The sequence below is a fragment of the Mastacembelus armatus genome, chromosome 5, assembly GCF_900324485.2.
Source record: "Mastacembelus armatus chromosome 5, fMasArm1.2, whole genome shotgun sequence".
In the NCBI taxonomy this organism is placed as follows: Eukaryota; Metazoa; Chordata; class Actinopteri; order Synbranchiformes; family Mastacembelidae; genus Mastacembelus; species Mastacembelus armatus.
Genome location: NC_046637.1, coordinates 12,880,057 through 12,896,618, shown reverse-complemented (window position 1 = coordinate 12,896,618; position 16,562 = coordinate 12,880,057). Strand labels below are relative to the sequence as shown.

At 40.7% G+C, this 16,562-nt stretch overlaps 1 protein-coding gene across 3 annotated transcripts; it reads left to right on the top strand.

Moving 5' to 3' along the window:
- Positions 1-176: 176 nt before the first annotated feature.
- rad54l2 (RAD54 like 2) lies at positions 177-16,300 on the top strand. 3 transcript variants are annotated; one of them, XM_026306727.1, is made up of 22 exons: positions 177-326; positions 1,771-1,968; positions 2,136-2,445; positions 2,539-2,675; positions 2,822-2,941; positions 4,688-4,920; positions 5,007-5,189; positions 5,299-5,432; positions 5,515-5,711; positions 6,917-7,259; positions 7,355-7,532; positions 8,179-8,409; positions 9,584-9,702; positions 9,927-10,045; positions 10,470-10,569; positions 10,663-10,868; positions 10,987-11,159; positions 11,484-11,680; positions 11,907-12,091; positions 12,409-12,498; positions 12,590-12,682; positions 12,879-16,300. In XM_026306727.1, exons 2-22 carry the CDS (start codon positions 1,821-1,823, stop codon positions 13,895-13,897), a joined length of 4,515 nt encoding a protein of 1,504 aa, XP_026162512.1. In that variant the 5' UTR covers positions 177-326; positions 1,771-1,820; the 3' UTR covers positions 13,898-16,300. The 3 variants fall into 3 exon arrangements, with proteins under 3 accessions (XP_026162512.1, XP_026162510.1, XP_026162511.1); XM_026306725.1 differs by having other exon boundaries at positions 2,801-2,941; XM_026306726.1 differs by having other exon boundaries at positions 194-311; positions 2,801-2,941.
- Positions 16,301-16,562: the final 262 nt, after the last annotated feature.

Here is a 16,562-nt window from a genome sequence, read left to right as displayed (position 1 = left end):
CTTTATGTTTAAAAAGACCATAGCACAATAAGTAAAACTCGAACTCAAGCCAAACTACAGGACCACCAATATAAAAGCTGGACAGTTTTATTTTATTTGATATTATATTCACATTATTGACATTTTCTTAGTTGACGGACCTATACACTCCGGAACCTTACTTGGTGCAACCTCTACGGGGACAGTATTTGTGGTCACACTGGAAAAACTGGAAATTAGCAACGTTTATCAGTTCATTTACAGAGTTATTGTGCGCATTAATTGGCTGGCTGTTGTGTGCACTGACCGCTTGGTTGACTGAAGACGACAAGGTGAGCTCCAACAAGGTGAGCTCCGAACACAGTCTGATGTTTGACTTTTACCGACGCGTTTTAGCTAGCCCGGAGCGTTAGCCTGACTGTAAACTAGCCTAGCATTAGCTGTGTGAGCGTTACACCTACACAATATCAGATTGATATTGATACGTAACAGAACAGTCTGTTTGCCAAATTCAGCCGTGTTTCTTCCGCTGCGAGTTACAAACAACCATCCCATTTTTCTGCTACTAATGGACAGTGCAGGTTACGTGGTCGTGGCGTTTGAAATTGCGTTTATTGTTGTGTAATTAGCTGCCTATTCGGCGCTATACAATAAATCAAAAAACAAACAAAAAACCAATAACGCTCATATGCATTCAGGTAGCACAATAAGTCAGATAACGGGAGCTGCTTGGTGTTCACATTAACTGACAGTAACATCAGAAGACACTGGCTTCGAAGCTGGCTGTATGCTACTTGATGCTAGCTGCCTGCACCCTCGGCCATTGGCGGAAATACCTCCCATACGTCACATCACATATAACTAGTTGGGCTCCCATCAATAAGCCTATTGTTCGATTATGAACACAAATGTCTGGGATTTTGTATGAGATTAATAGTAATGTGTTTAGGAGATCTGTTTTGTACTTAAATGTTGCAGTGTTTAAATGCATGATTGGATTATCCATATTCTATACAGTATCACCAGTATGTCCCAGCTTGTGTCATCAATCAATTTCACATCAAAACAATCAAGTAACAAAGCAAGAATTCATTATTTGAAAAATTTCATTATTATTTGAATTTTTGCTGACCCTGATTTGTATTCATTCAATGTAGTCTTGTAACATCTGTGTCCCACTGGGACGCTTGTCCACACCTAGATAACATGTTTTGAAGTCTGTTTCCTCTATGAATACTGTGTCTATTAAACAATTTAGTCATATAACTCCAGCTCCCTAGCTTCTCCACAGAATTGACTGTAAGAGTTTGCTCAATTTAGACAGTGCCTAATGGCCTTGTCCCCAGAGTGCATGACCCGAAATGTTTTATGGAAAAACTGGATGAGGTCACAGATGAGATTCAGATTTCAAGAGAACATGCAAAATCTGGCAAACAGAACTTACATTGTTTATGTTTTTTGTTCCTCTGTTGTCATTGGTGTGTCGGTGTGTTTATATATGCTTTCATCAGCAGTGTGTTTATGTTAGTTTGTGATGCTCCTGTGAACTATTGTACTCTGTAAATCATCCTAAAGGCTTGGTCGTTAGAATTGTTGCCTCAGAGGGGCCTTTCTGTGTGGAATTTGCATGTTTTCCCTGTGCTTGTTTGGGTTTTCTGTGGGTACTCTCCCACAGTCCTAAATTGCCCATAGGAGTGAGCCTGAGCATGTGTGGTTGTTTATCTATATGTGGCCCTGTGATGGAATAGATGTGCCTTTTAATCTAAAGCTGTTATGTTTTTTGTGTTTTAGGGCCCCTGATGAAGGTGTGTAGGTAATACTTTGAGAGCCTGCAAGACGCCATGTCTGAAGAGGCAATTTCAGAAAGTGATCTGGAGCCAAGCCTTAATAGTGACGAGGAGTATTTGGAAAATGAGGAAGTGGAAGACAATGATGACATGGAGGAAGATGAGGATGAAAATGATGGAGATGATGAAGATGACAGTGTTGGTGAGTGACAAATTCACTTCTTATACCCCTTATTACTCTATTACATTTTAGTGCCTTCTCAGACAGGGATAAAAGGCTGAAAACAGAGGAAATGTTGATTGATTAAATTAATTGAACTTTCGAAAACGATACCACAAACCAGTGTTTGTTAACACTTCTTTTTCAAGATCGACCTGCTAGTGCCCAGAGCAGGACAGAAAAAGCTCAGGATGGCATGGACTCCACTTCGTCTACCTCAAGAGAGCCTTCCTCTGAGCCTCCGTCTCGGCCTGGATCCCGACCATCCTCCAGGGCTCCTTCCAGACCTGCCTCTCGCTCTCAGCCTCCCACCAGCCCAGAGAACTCAAGCCAGAACATGCCAACTTCTAGCAAAACCAAGAAACAAAAAGCCTCTAAATTATCCAAGTCCTCCAAGTCTTCAAAAGGCTCAAAGCCTTCTAAACCAGCCAAGCCTGCACACATGAGAAAAAATATCAGGTGCATTTACCTATTTGATGTTTTCCATCTGGTAAAAGACACAACATACTTTATCATTTATCTGTTTCTGACGTTTTTTTCCCGTGTTTACAGAAAGTTGCTGAAAGAAGATCAACTGGAGGCTGGGACCAAGGCTGCTCAACAGGAAGAGATGGAGAGGCGGAAACGTCTGGAGCAGCAGAGGAAAGACTTTCCTACCCCAGCCACAGCCACCCCAGACTCTCAACTAGGTGACTGTCACTCTATCATTGGAGCTATACCTTTAACTCTTTCTCCTTCCAGCCATATTTTTGTTTGACATCTTTTGTAGAACTTTGCCTCCTCTCCTAAATTTCCACTCCTGTCTTTCCCAAAGTGGACACTGCTTCAATTTTAGGAGAAGTATCCCACTTGGTCCCTGGGCTCTTGAGCAAGCAGGATGTTATCTGTCTGGACAGCAGTGGTGATGAAGATGAAAAAGTGGAGCCCAAGTTGCCTGCACATGCCATTAGAGATGGTAAGATACAGTGGGTATGAAAAGTATTCAGACCCCTTTAAATTTTTCAGTCTTTGTGTCATTGCAGCCATTTGCCAAAATCAAAAAAGTTAATTTTATTTCTCATTAATGTACACTCAGCACCCCATCTTGACAGAAAAAAACAGAAATGTAGAAATTTTTGCAAATTTATTAAAAAAGAAAAACTGAAATATCACATGGTCATAAGTATTCAGATCCTTTGCAGTGACACTCATATTTAAATCACATGCTGTCCATTTCTTCTGATCCTCGTTGAGATTGTTCTGCTCCTTCATTGGAGTCCAGCTGTGTTTCATTAAACTGATTGGACTTGATTAGGAAAGGCACACACCTTTCTATATAAGACTTTACAGCTCACAGTGCATGTCAGAGCAAATGAGAATCATGAGGTCGAAGGAACTGTCCAAGGAGCTCAGAGACAGAATTGTGGCAAGGCACAGATCTGGCCAAGGTTACAAAAGAATTTCTGCGGGACTCAAGGTTCCTAAGAGCACAGTGGCCTCCATAATCCTCAAATGGAAAAAGTTTGGGACGACCAAATCTCTTCCTAGACCTGGGCATCCAGCCTATCTGAGCAATCGTGGGAGAAGAGCCTTGGTGAGAGAGGTAAAGAAGAACCCAAAGATCACTGTGGCTGAGCTCCAGAGATGCAGTAGGGAGATGGGAGAAAGTTCCACAAAATCAACTATCACTGCAGCCCTCCACCAGTCGGGGCTTTATGGCAGAGTGGCCCGATGGAAGCCTCTCCTCAGTGCAAGACACATGAAAGCCCGCATAGAGTTTGCCAAAAAACACATGAAGGACTCCCAGACTATGAGAAATAAGATTCTCTGGTCTGATGAGACCAAGATTGAACATTTTGGCGTTAATTCTAAGCGGTATGTGTGGAGAAAACCAGGCACTGCTCATCACCTGCCCAATACAATCCCTGCAGTGAAACATGGTGGTGGGAGCATCATGTTGTGGGGGTGTTTTTCAGCTGCAGGGACAGGGCAACTGGTTGCAATTGAAGGAAAGATGAATGCGGCCAAGTACAGAGATATCCTGGAAGAAAACCTCTTCTAAAGTGCTCAGGACCTCAGACTGGGCCGAAGGTTCACCTTTCAACAGGACAATGACCCTAAGCACACAGCTAAAATAACAAAGGAGTGGCTTCAGAACAACTCTGTGACCATTCTTGACTGGCCCAGCCAGAGCCCTGACCTAAACCCAATTGAGCATCTCTGGAGAGACCTGAAAATGGCTGTCCACCAACGTTCACCATCCAACCTGACAGAACTGGAGAGGATCTGCAAGGAAGAATGGCAGAGGATCCCCAAATCCAGGTGTGAAAAACTTGTTGCATCATTCCCAAGAAGACTCAGGGCTGTACTAGCTCAAAAGGGTGCTTCTACTCAATACTGAGCACAGGGTCTGAATACTTATGACCATGTGATATTTCAGTTTTTTCTTTTTTAATAAATTTGCAAAAAATTCTACATTTCTGGTTTTTTCTGTCAAGATGGGATGCTGAGTGTACATTAATGAGAAATAAAATTAACTTTTTTGATTTTGGCAAATGGCTGAAATGACACGAAGAGTGAAAAATCTAAAGGGGTCTGAATACTTTCCGTACCCACTGTACATTAAAGGTTTATGCAACTATAATGCATTCCTAAGTGATATCAAGCAATATGAGAATTTAGCAAGTTTTCATACAGTGTTTCTTCACCAATGATGACCCAGATGTAATTGAGCTCAGTTCTGGGGAGGAGGACACCCTGCAGATAAGCAGTGAGTCGGTTGATGAGGACGATGATGGAACCACCAGTTCAGAGGAGAGCAGCGGGGCACACACCAACGACACTTTGAACCTACCTGATGCACAGGGCCAAGTGCTGGTTAATATAAATCACCCCGCAGAAGAAAAAAATATTTATCTTGCTCCACAGTTGGCAAGGGCTGTCAAACCTCACCAGGTATGCCCACCAGCTCATTCTGTCAGAAACTCAAATCACTAATGCGCATTAGCAGAAACCCACACATTCTTCCTTTCATTTTCAAGATCGGGGGTATTCGGTTTCTCTATGACAACCTCATTGAGTCTCTGGAGCGGTATAAGACCAGCAATGGCTTTGGCTGCATTCTTGCTCACAGCATGGGTTTGGGCAAGACGCTGCAGGTCATCTCCTTCATTGATATCTTGCTGAGGAATACCGAGGCCCACACTGTGCTGGCTATTGTTCCTGTGAGTAATCAAAGTATACTATATTCTGTGATTAAAAAATTCTAATCCTGATCTTACAATTTTATTTTATTTAAATTTGCCTCCAAAATCTTTGTTTCCTTTATACAAGGTGAACACGCTTCAGAACTGGCTGACCGAGTTTAACCTCTGGCTTCCACCTCAAGAAGCCCTTTCCCCTGACACTGACCCTGTGCTCATCATTGGCCGCACATTCAAAGTCCACATTCTCAACGATGAGCATAAGTATGTAAAATGCAAAGTTGCATGGTAGGTTAAATATTCATTGTTAAACATCTGTTAATCATGCTGACTGTGTGACCTACAGAACGACGCTGGCCAGGGCCAAGGTTGTGGAAGATTGGTCCAGAGATGGAGGCGTGTTACTGATGGGTTATGAGATGTATCGCCTGCTGTCCATGAAGAAGCATTTTGTCACGGGCAAGAAGAGAAAATCAAAGAAGCCTGCAGGACCAATCATCATTGACCTGGATGAAGAAGATAGACAACAGGAGCTCATGAAAGGTCAGAAAAAGTCATAGTGGGCTAAGAAATCTTGTGAAGTTGTCTCTGTGCCATAAAAATAAATGAGGGTAAGAAACCTTTGATGGAAAAATTATTCTTACTTGTATTTACAGTTCTTTATTCACAGGGTTTGATTAATTTCATGACGACACTACAGGTGTAGTACTGTGTTTTATGTTTTTCATGTCTCTGTTTTACCAAGCAGATGCATAACACTGAACAGTGTGTACTCAAGGGGGCATTGTGTTCTCAAGATTGTGGATACATACCAATGTGTGAAGGAGTATTTGTGAGGATTGTTGAACAGACATACAGACAAACATACAGTGGGTACGGAAAGTATTCAGACCCCTTTAAATTTTTCACTCTTTGTGTCATTGCTGCCATTTGCCAAAATCAAAAAAGTTCATTTTATTTCTCATTAATGTACACTCAGCACCCCATCTTGACAGAAAAAAACAGAAATGTAGACATTTTTGCAAATTTATTAAGAAAAAACTGAAATATCACATGGTCATAAGTATTCAGACTTTTTTGATTTTGGCAAATGGCTGCAATGACACAAAGAGTGAAAAATTTAAAGGGGTCTGAATACTTTCCGTACCCACTGTATCAGCTTTGGTGTATATGTCGCATTTCTAATTATACTAATCATAGTCTAAATTAGCCTACGAAGAGTGTAGGCTAGGTATAACAACAAGCAGAAATGCATTACGATATTCATCCATCTGTGTCAAGTAATGTTAAAAAACTGTGCCAAAGTCGGGGCTGAAGCAGCGCATCCACCTCCTCTCTTGGGTTGCCTGAATGCCTCACACTCACTTCAAACTTTGTTTGACTTTAAGACTTTAAGATGTAGGTAATAAAGTCTGCAGCATAGATCTGTCAGCATTTTCACTTGTGTTACACTTGTTGCAGGACAAGCCAGAGGAGTAGAAAAAGTGAGACTTATAGTCCAAAAATACGGTATTTGCATTTGTGTCTAAATAGCAGCCTCAACCCAGTAGGAGAGCTGGGGATACTACTACTAGTGTCTATGTGTTTTGTATTGCTCTTTTTCTTGCAAGAAAATCAATCTCAAAAGACAATTCTCTTTATTGCTCACCAAAGGATTTTTGCCACAACAGTTCCAAAGTGGAAACATGAATTTAATGCGCTATTTATATTTAGAGCCTCATTCTGACCTTATTACGTTACTTTTTTAGGTATTGAAAAGGCCATTGCACGACCTGGTCCTGACGTAGTGATCTGTGACGAGGGCCATCGCATTAAGAACTACCATGCCAGCACATCACAGGCCCTGAAGAACATCCGCTCCCGGCGCAGGGTAGTTCTCACAGGTTACCCATTGCAAAACAACCTCATTGAGTACTGGTGCATGGTGGACTTTGTTAGGCCTGACTTTTTAGGTACACGTCAGGAGTTCAGCAACATGTTTGAGCGACCCATTCTGAATGGACAGTGCGTGGACAGCACACCTCAAGATGTGCGCCTCATGCGCTATCGCAGCCATGTGCTTCACAGCCTGTTGGAGGGGTTTGTCCAGAGGTAAGTTGTTAAAAATTATACTGTAAATAAAGAAAACTTTACGTGAATAATACTTATCCATTCCATGTTCTTCATTGTTCATTTCTTGTTTAAAGACGGGGTCATGATGTGCTGCGGGACCAGCTTCCCTCCAAGGAGGAGCATGTCATCTTAGTGAGGCTGTCTCCCATTCAGAGGGCACTGTACACCGAGTTTATGAAACGCTTCAGAGAAGCAGGAAACAGTGGCTGGCTCGGCCTTAATCCTCTTAAAGCCTTCTGTGTGTGCTGCAAGGTGAGACTGCTCCTGTGAGGGAAAAACATCTAGTACCGGAGCCACAAAAATTTATATTTATTAGGGCTGCCAAAATTAACGCGTTAACACAAATTCATTTTATCGGCACTAATTATATTAACACAGCAAGCATTTCCTGTTTGACCAGTGCCCTAGCCCGTAATAGGAGAAATTGAAAATGCAGCCATAGAGAGTAAAGAGTTCAGCAGCAAACAGAAATGGAGAAAGAAAAAGGTCTTCTGAATGGTAAATTCATTTACAGAACGTTTCATGGTTCTGTCGACAAGACAAAAGTTGTCTGTGTTTATTGTCGATGTGAACATATCAACCGTTTTTGAAACATGTCTATGTTCTTTATGCTGTATGTTTAGGGTAGTTTCACTAATAATAAACATACTTTTGCATAAAGCATCCATGTTTGTCCATGCCCATGTTGATTAGAGTATTAAAAACTTGAAAAGTATTAATTTAAGGTACATTTAGAACAGATAAAAATGTGCGATTAAGTTGCAATTGATCAGAAGTTAACTCATGACAATCATGCGATTAATCACGATTAAATATTTTAAGAGATTGACAGCCCTATATATTTCCTGTGTATTATTTTTGAGTTACTAAGTCTTCTGGTTTCTTGATGTCACCCCAGATCTGGAATCACCCAGATGTCCTTTATGAAGCCCTACAGAAGGAGAATCAGGCCAATGAGCAGGACCTGGATCTCGATGACATCACTTCAGCTAGTAACCCTCGCTGCCCTGCGCCTGCAGCTGGCCTTAAAGCCAAAGCAGCGGACTCAAGCAACAGCAAAGTTAACAACACCCTGCCATCACTCAACCCTTCCCAGGATAAAGCCAATCAAGTTATTACATATGAATGGGTACGTCATAACAATGATCCAACGCCAAACAAACAAAAGAATCCTCTTCTAATGGATTTGTTCAGGCCTAAAGCCTGATACATACTCCACGAGAAGCAAGAAATTTATTCATTTTCTCAAGGTGGCGAGAACGAACTTTGTTCTTGTTTGTTCTCGCCAGGACATTTCATACTCCACGAGAAACTCAACTGCCCAACTCCTGGGAGGTCCCTCCCACTGCAGTTTACGTCACGTGCGCTAGGCATTGTGGGAATATGACAGAAACTACTATACAGCGGATAAGATATCGGATATCACCGTTTTTTCCGACAGACGCGCTCCTCCATACACAACGTATCCTCTATCCACAAATTATTTGCCATTTGTGTGTCTCCATATAACTTACAAAATGTGTTATAAAGAGTTTCATACTTCCTCACCGCCTCTGGCAGCTGTTTGTCAAAACTATCAATTGCTATGACAACCGCCGGCTGAAAAAGTGGGAAGACATTTCCACTTTCCGCATTAATCATGCCCACTTCAAATTTCTGACCAATCACACACTAGTTCTCGGACACCACCCGAGAAAAAAGTTCTGCCCAGACGATGTGTCAAGAACAAGCTGTGAGAACTCCCAAACGTAATTTTTTTTCTCGCAGCCCTGGGAGAGAAAACAAATTTCTAGCTTCTCGTGGAGTATGTATCAGGCTTAATTTCTTGAAGAACTCAGCAGCCACTTTAGTTTTCTAATGTTGAGCTGATTCTACAGAGTGACATGTCCTGATTTGATACAGTGGTTTCAGAAAGTATTCAGACCTCTTCATTTTTACCCATTTCATTGAGTAATTCGTGTTATATATGTTAAAAGTTGCAGTTTTGCACATCAAGCTACACAAGTTTCTAGAATTTTTTTCAGTATGAGGGAAAGGCAAGCTGCTTTTAATTTGCCAGATGTCATTTAAAGAACTGAGAGCATGAGGAAAAAGGTTCTTATCTGATTAAAATTAAATAGTTCATGTAGTTAACATAGTTCTAAATCTTAATACATATTTTTTTTTGTTGGTGTTTAAATTATTCTTGGACTGATATGGTCACTCTTTTTACGTTATCTTTGTCATGTCCACATGTGAGTTTGTTTATAATGCTTTGGTGTTTTACATAAGTTTTTTTTTTTTTTTCCATTTATTTGTTTCAGGCAAAAGACATAATGTCAAACTACCAAACAGGAGTTCTGGAGAATTCTGCAAAGATGGTTTTGCTCTTCCATTTGATTGATGAAAGCGTGAAACGAAAAGACAAAATTTTGGTCTTTAGGTAAGTCCAACACATGTGGCATTAAAATCAAATCTATTACACAGCCTGGAGAAGTAATGGCTTACTATTCAGTTATGAAACTTCAATTTTTTCAGCGCTTTTAGAAGCAGTTGGAGTGTGTAACAACTATTATGAATTTTCGTGAAACAAAATGCAGGAGACTCTTTAAAGTTTTATTTCACCTGTTATTTTATACTTTTCTTAATCTATTTTTCTGCCACTAGTCAAAGCTTGTCCACCCTGACCGTCATCGAGGACTTTTTATCAAAGAGACCCATGCCAGCAGGCATTGCCGCCTCTGACACCCAGGGCCAAAACTGGGTTCGCAACCTCAATTACTACAGTAAGCCATCCAGTCTGTGCTCTTCTCCCAAACCAGCAACTCTGGAGAAAGTGTGATTTTTCAACTGTGAAACTCAAATCTGCAGTTTCTCAAGTAGATTATTTGTCTTACCAAATTTATATTATGCTCTGGACGCAGGCATGTTTAGAGGCAATTTATCATTAAATTGAGCAACCAAAAATTTATCTTTTTAGGTTGTACTGTGTGCAGTGTAAAGTTAAATATAAAGTAATAATTTTAAATATAAATAAAAGTACTAGCACAGGAATTCTGTTGAAATATTCATGATTTAAGATCTCCCAGCTTAATCATATCCTGTGTATTCAAAAAATATATACTGACAGAATACACTGCTTAATTTTGCTGCCGGTGAAACTGGGTTCAAAGACTTTGATGTAAAAAGATGTATGTTTTTTTTCTACAGGACTAGATGGCAGTACATCTGCTTCAGAAAGAGAGCGACTTATTAATCAGTTTAATGACCCAGAGAATACGGCAACATGGGTCTTTCTACTTTCCACCAGGTAAGTGTTTCTGCTCTCCATACTTTTATCATTTCTCACACTTTCTTCACACATTGGCAGAAGCCTGTCCTTAATTCTCTGTCTCTCTTTCAGAGCGGGCTGCTTAGGTGTGAATTTAATTGGGGCCAATCGCGTTGTTGTGTTTGATGCCTCCTGGAACCCATGTCATGATGCCCAAGCAGTCTGTAGGGTGTACCGGTATGGTCAGAGGAAACCCTGCTATATTTACCGTCTTGTGTGTGACTTCACCTTAGAGAAGAAGATCTATGACAGACAGGTCTCCAAACAGGGCATGTCTGGTAAGAGATTTCTGTATGTAAACAAGAACCATTAGTATCTACAGTGAATCTTAGCCTTGCCTAGGTACTGCAGTCCAGTTCATCCATTCTTAAAATCTTATGCCTTGTGTGTTTAAAGACCGTGTGGTTGATGACCTGAACCCGGTGCTGAATTTTACTCGTAAGGAAGTGGAGTCGCTGCTGCACTTTGTAGAGGAGGAGGAAGCTGAGAAAATCTCTCTGGAATCTCAGAACAACTTTGAGTCAGTGATATACCAAGCCTGTCAGCTTTACCCACATCTCATCACCAAGGTACAGTTGTGTGATAGTGATACTAAGAAGCTTAGCATCTGGAAGAAAAACCGTTTTGGTTGTTTGATGTTTAAGTAGAGGTATTCAATAATTATAACTTGTGTGAAGGCACATAACCTGAAAAAATACGGACATGACCAATTTCGATGTGATGAAAACCACATAAAAATACTAGTTATAGTTGCATTTCTTTGTACCTTGTACATTATAGCTAGAAAAGAAAGTCTGTGTGCCTAGTTTATCAGAGATCAATTTGCCTGTTGCATGGGAAAATTCTTGAGTTGACCTGTAATTAATTTTCCCTTTTTCCATATGCATCAATAGCAACCTTTCCATCATGAGTCTCTGCTGGTTGACCGGAAGGAGTCAAAACTGACCAAAGCAGAAAAAAGAGCAGCAAAGAAGAGCTATGAGGATGAGAAAAGAGCCTCTGTCCCCTACTCACGCCCATCATATGCCCCGTACTACCCAACCAGTGATCAGACGCTCACAAACATACCAGCATTTAACCAACGTGGCTGGTGAGTTTCCAGTTGTGTGTTTTACCTTGCACTCTTTTTATTTAGTAACTGTTTGGATTGATGATAAACAGCTGAACTCTGTTCCTTACTAGCTCGTATGCTAATTTCGTTTTTGGCTAAATATGTTTATCATTTTTCTAATGGTTTCCCAGCCCACTAGACACTGCTGTTGTGGCATCTGCATGTACATCTCCTAAGTTCCTAAGTTCAGTACTTATATTTTCAGGCGTCCCATGACACGGCCCGATGAGAAACCTGTGGCCAGTGTCAGGCCCATTCAGTCCACCCCAATCCCCATGATGCCTCGCCAGGTTGGCATGGGCATAGCTGGCTCCAGTTCTGTCGGCAGCCTGTCTGTCAACTTCCTGCAGAAAGCTGGAGTCTATGTGCAAAGGATTGTCACCACAACTGGTAAATAATGTGTTTTAAATGGTAAAGTCACTGAAAATGGCAAACCAACACCATAATGTTATGCATTTTAAACCTTTTAACCATTGTTTTGATTTCAGCAGTAGAAAAATGAACATCTGTAATACTCCTGCCATAGATTCATATTAAATATTACAGCTCACAATGTTCAAACAGGATCGAAACATTGTACTATTTAAAGAAATCTCTGGTATGAAGTGAGAGTTTCAACATTTTTAAGTAGCTATGCACCTAGGTAATGCCAATATAGCTACTCTTAATACCAGTGTTAACATTATCCATCTTGCCTGGATCTACAGATATTGTAATCCCAGGAGCCAACAGCACAACAGATGTTCAAGCTCGAATTAGTGCAGGAGAGAGCGTCCATGTTATCAGAGGATCCAAAGGTAGTTGCAACAACACCTTAATAATTAATTCACTGCATTCAAAACGTTCCAGTAAACAGCTTCCATTAATTAATATTTTCCTTCAAAACAGGTACCTACATCAGGACGAATGATGGCCGAATTTTTGCTATACGATCTGGAAAGATCAGTAGACCTCCAGGTCGGGGCTCTGCTGCTTCAAGAGGTACAAATTCATATCTGTACATTTCCACATAGTTTTTCATTAGATCCATCCAAGTCATACAACTTTTAGTGTGGGGAGCTTGTGTAACAGTATCTTATTTCCATGATTGACCTTTCAAGAATAAATTATTCACAGGCAGAGAAAGTGGGCATGTGTCCTGAAATTTAGTGACTGCATTTTTCTCTGTCCTGCACAGACACCCAAGGTTCCCTGATCCATCCAGTCAGTAATGGCTGTTCATCCCCTGTGGAACAGCAGCAGCGGTCTCCCAACGGGGAGCAGCGTCCCTCCTCTCCTGTAAGCTCTGACTTTATCAGAGAACTTAGCCGCTACACTTCTTCCACAGGTGATGCAACCACTGGCGTGGGGAATGAATTGCCTTCACCCGCAGATGTGTCGGGTGTAACAGCAGGGGACCGAGGCACTTCACGAAACAATCAGACTGGTGATCTCAGTAGGCAGCTCAGTGAAGATCCTCTGAGCCTAGCATCAGAGATGCGTGGCACCAAACGCAAGAGTATTGAAGGCCAGGGAAACACACAAATTGTAGGCAAACACAGTTCTGCTGCAACACGTTTCCCTGGACTGTCAATGAGCTCCAGTGGGCTTAATTTTCCTCCTGTGGGTTTGAACTCTTCCTCCCTATTGGGTAACCTAGGGCACATGAGTCACCCACTTCTGATGGGTGGCAGTGGTGGATCATCATTCCTTCAGACACCAGGACAAACACTGGCTGACCTTCAGACCATGTTCCCCTCTGCAGGCTCAGACTTACTAAGACAGTCTGCAACAGGGAACGGACACCTTCCCACCCCCTCCTCGTCCTCACTGTCCACTGTTTTCTCCTCCGCTGCCACTACCATTCCTATGTCCTCCACACCCTCGGCAGCAACTTCTGCCTCCCTGGCATCAGGTTCTCTGCCTCCATATTTGATGAACCCTAATGTAGCCAGCCTACTTTCATCAAGCTTCCCTCTCAACTACAGTCAGACATTGCTGTCTGAGCCCAGGATGTTCCCCACCTCTCTTCTCCCTGGGACAGGAGGGTTCTCTGCACAGAACCCCAGCTCTACTACATCAAGCTTCCTCTCCCATTACACCAATCCCACCTCCAGCCTGTTGGGGGCAGCGCTGACCCAACCAGACAGACATCAGAGAATGGAAAATAGTGGCAGTAGTTCTGATGATGATGTTATAGAGGTTATAGGACAGTAAAAACTTAAACATTCTTATTAGTCATGGTATATTAGGGATGGGAATGATTACATGTTTACATGACTAAATTACTCCTATTACTACCCAAACCCATAAATTAATGATTAGTGGTGATATGTATGATTATATTCTGTATGTCTGAACACATCAGAATGCAACCTAGGACGTGAAAAAAAAGTGAAATTCCACAGTAATGAAGTGGCATTAAAAAACTTTAAATAACTTTTCATGAACCAAATGTATGAGAACATACAATGAAGCTGGCAAAGACTGTGATGAAGTTAGATGTGGTTCGGCCTTGTTAGATCGTCCATTTATACAGTTTATTTCATTCAACTCATCATCACTGAAATAAAATTCCCATTCCTAATGGTCTTAAAACCCCCCACACACACATACACACATGGACTCTCACCTGCAAATAAGAGAATCAACTTGTACCTTAAATGACTTTACAAAGTCAGAGTAACAAATCCTAATGCTGAATATCCCAGACGTGTTCAGCTGGAGCTACAGGCCAGTGGGAACAGATGTTTCTCATACAGGGACCAGCTGTATCTTTCGGGGGCTTTCTAAGCACGGCCTCTCCTGTTACATTTTTAAGCAAGGCCTTGCCATACAGATAGTTTTATTTCCTCTGATTTAATGGGATAATGTGATCAAAAACACTTCATGTTGGATTTTCTCGTGATATATTGCTGTGAAACATGCAAGCACATTCAAAATTGACTTCCAGCTATTCTGACATGCTGAATGCCAATTTACTACTTTAGCAACCTTTAACCAACCTTTTCTAATACACAAAACTGTAAAACAACATCATCATAATTAAATTAACAGTGGTTACAGAACATGATGTTAATATTTGCCAAAATCCACTTGACAATATATTTTGAGAAAATCTTTCATGGCTTAGTTTGAACGAATACATTTTAGGCTTTCAGAACATATTTTAGTCTTTAGTGATTTGATAGACATTGTAGCATCCCATGTTGAAAGGATATTATGTGTGATACTATAACTGAACATGTTGATATGTTGTAAATAGCAGTCATTGTTTATATTGCAGATTACAGTACTGTGCGGTGTGTAGATTTTGGTCATAGGGGATGTTTTATTATTACACTGACTATCATGGCAATTACCACGCCCTTGCATTTCTGCTGGGGAAACTAGTTTATGTTCAGCTTTATAATTTCTTTTTTTTTTTCCATAAAACTTCAATGAATGTACTTTCATGTTAGCCTTCAATAACACAGGGCCTGAGACATTGATTCGGACTGTGTTCTTTCATTTTTAGCCTTAAATAACATAAAGGGGTCTCCGGTGTTAGTGTTTATCTCAGTGCATCCTTTTTACAATTCTGCTGAAAGAACTACTAAGCATTTACGTGGTCCATGTCAAACTAAAGACACAAGTTTAGGGGAGATTGAGCATAACGACTAAAAGCACGTAGCAAGTGTGGAAGGCAAAAGGGGAGCAAACCAAGACATAATTATAGAAGCTCATTCACAAAAACCTCTCATTTCTCTTTTGCTGCAGTTTTTACTAAAGTGTCCCCACCATCTATTGATATGGCCTTGCTGTCACTATCAAGTTTTAATAATATGATTAGAATTTTTTTATAGATCATTTTTAGAAACACTGGAGGACAAATGTTACCCAAACTACACAACTGCATTTGTGCATCCTGAGTGTATAAAACCTTAAGTCAATGTACAGTAGCCACCAACCATCAAATCTTAAAACCAACAGTGACTTTTGGCAGAACCAGGTCGGGTGGCGTGGTGGCCTTAACCAAACTGACAGGTCCATCTTATGGTAGCTTATCACCTTAATGCAGTGCAGTGTAAGTAGCTTTTATCAGTAGTGTCAGTCAGTATAGGTCTGCAGTGCTTTAGAGAGTTTAGGTCTTTGCTGTTCTCTGTAGCCTTGTGTTTCTGTGTTGTGATGACACCTCAAGGTATTTATAATTAGGAAAGTCCTTTTTTCTGTTGGAAAAATAGGCTAGATGATGTTATTAGGCTTTTAAACACTGGATAACCTGAGACAACAGATAATTCCCTATTAAGATCCATTTTATTTGTGTTTTCCTGTGAGGGCTTTTGCTCCCACAGTCAAGAGTACTGTTGACTTTTTATTTTAGTTGCTTCTGGCTTCTGTGTCATTCAGGATGCTTAATTTCTATCATCAAGGATGTCTTTAGTTTTCCTGGGAACTTATGATACAGTTTGTTTCAGATATGAAGGTGAAGCTGGCACTTTGAAAAAAGGTTCACATAAACTTATGAACAGTACAAGGTACAGACCCCATGTTATTTTTCTCAGTCGCCTCAATCTGTTTAATACAATTTATATTTGAATTCTGGAAATAATCAGTTTATAAACAACTCCCTATCTGCCATTCTTGTTTGTTGTGTGTGTTTTTGTTTTATGGGCATGTTTAATTTCATTTTAAAAATGTTTTTATAACCTCTTAGTGGTGTTCACTCACCTGACAATTGTTTCCTTTATTTCAATGTAAGAAATGTATTTATTTATGATGGAAAATAGATTGTTTTTTCTAATTAAATTTTTTTAATCATTTGTTCACTTTGCCCCACTGACGGCTGATCCAGTAAAAATTTCATACATGCAGTCTAGATCAAAGCAAAATATGACTGTGT

Bases quoted from the DNA above. Each gene is read 5' to 3' on its own strand.
- rad54l2 (XM_026306725.1), top strand. From the start codon at position 1,821: ATGTCTGAAGAGGCAATTTCAGAAAGTGATCTGGAGCCAAGCCTTAAT. The intron at 5,712-6,916 runs GTCAGAAAAAGT...TTACTTTTTTAG, and splicing joins ACAACAGGAGCTCATGAAAG to GTATTGAAAAGGCCATTGCA. The intron at 10,869-10,986 runs GTAAGAGATTTC...GTGTGTTTAAAG, and splicing joins CTCCAAACAGGGCATGTCTG to ACCGTGTGGTTGATGACCTG.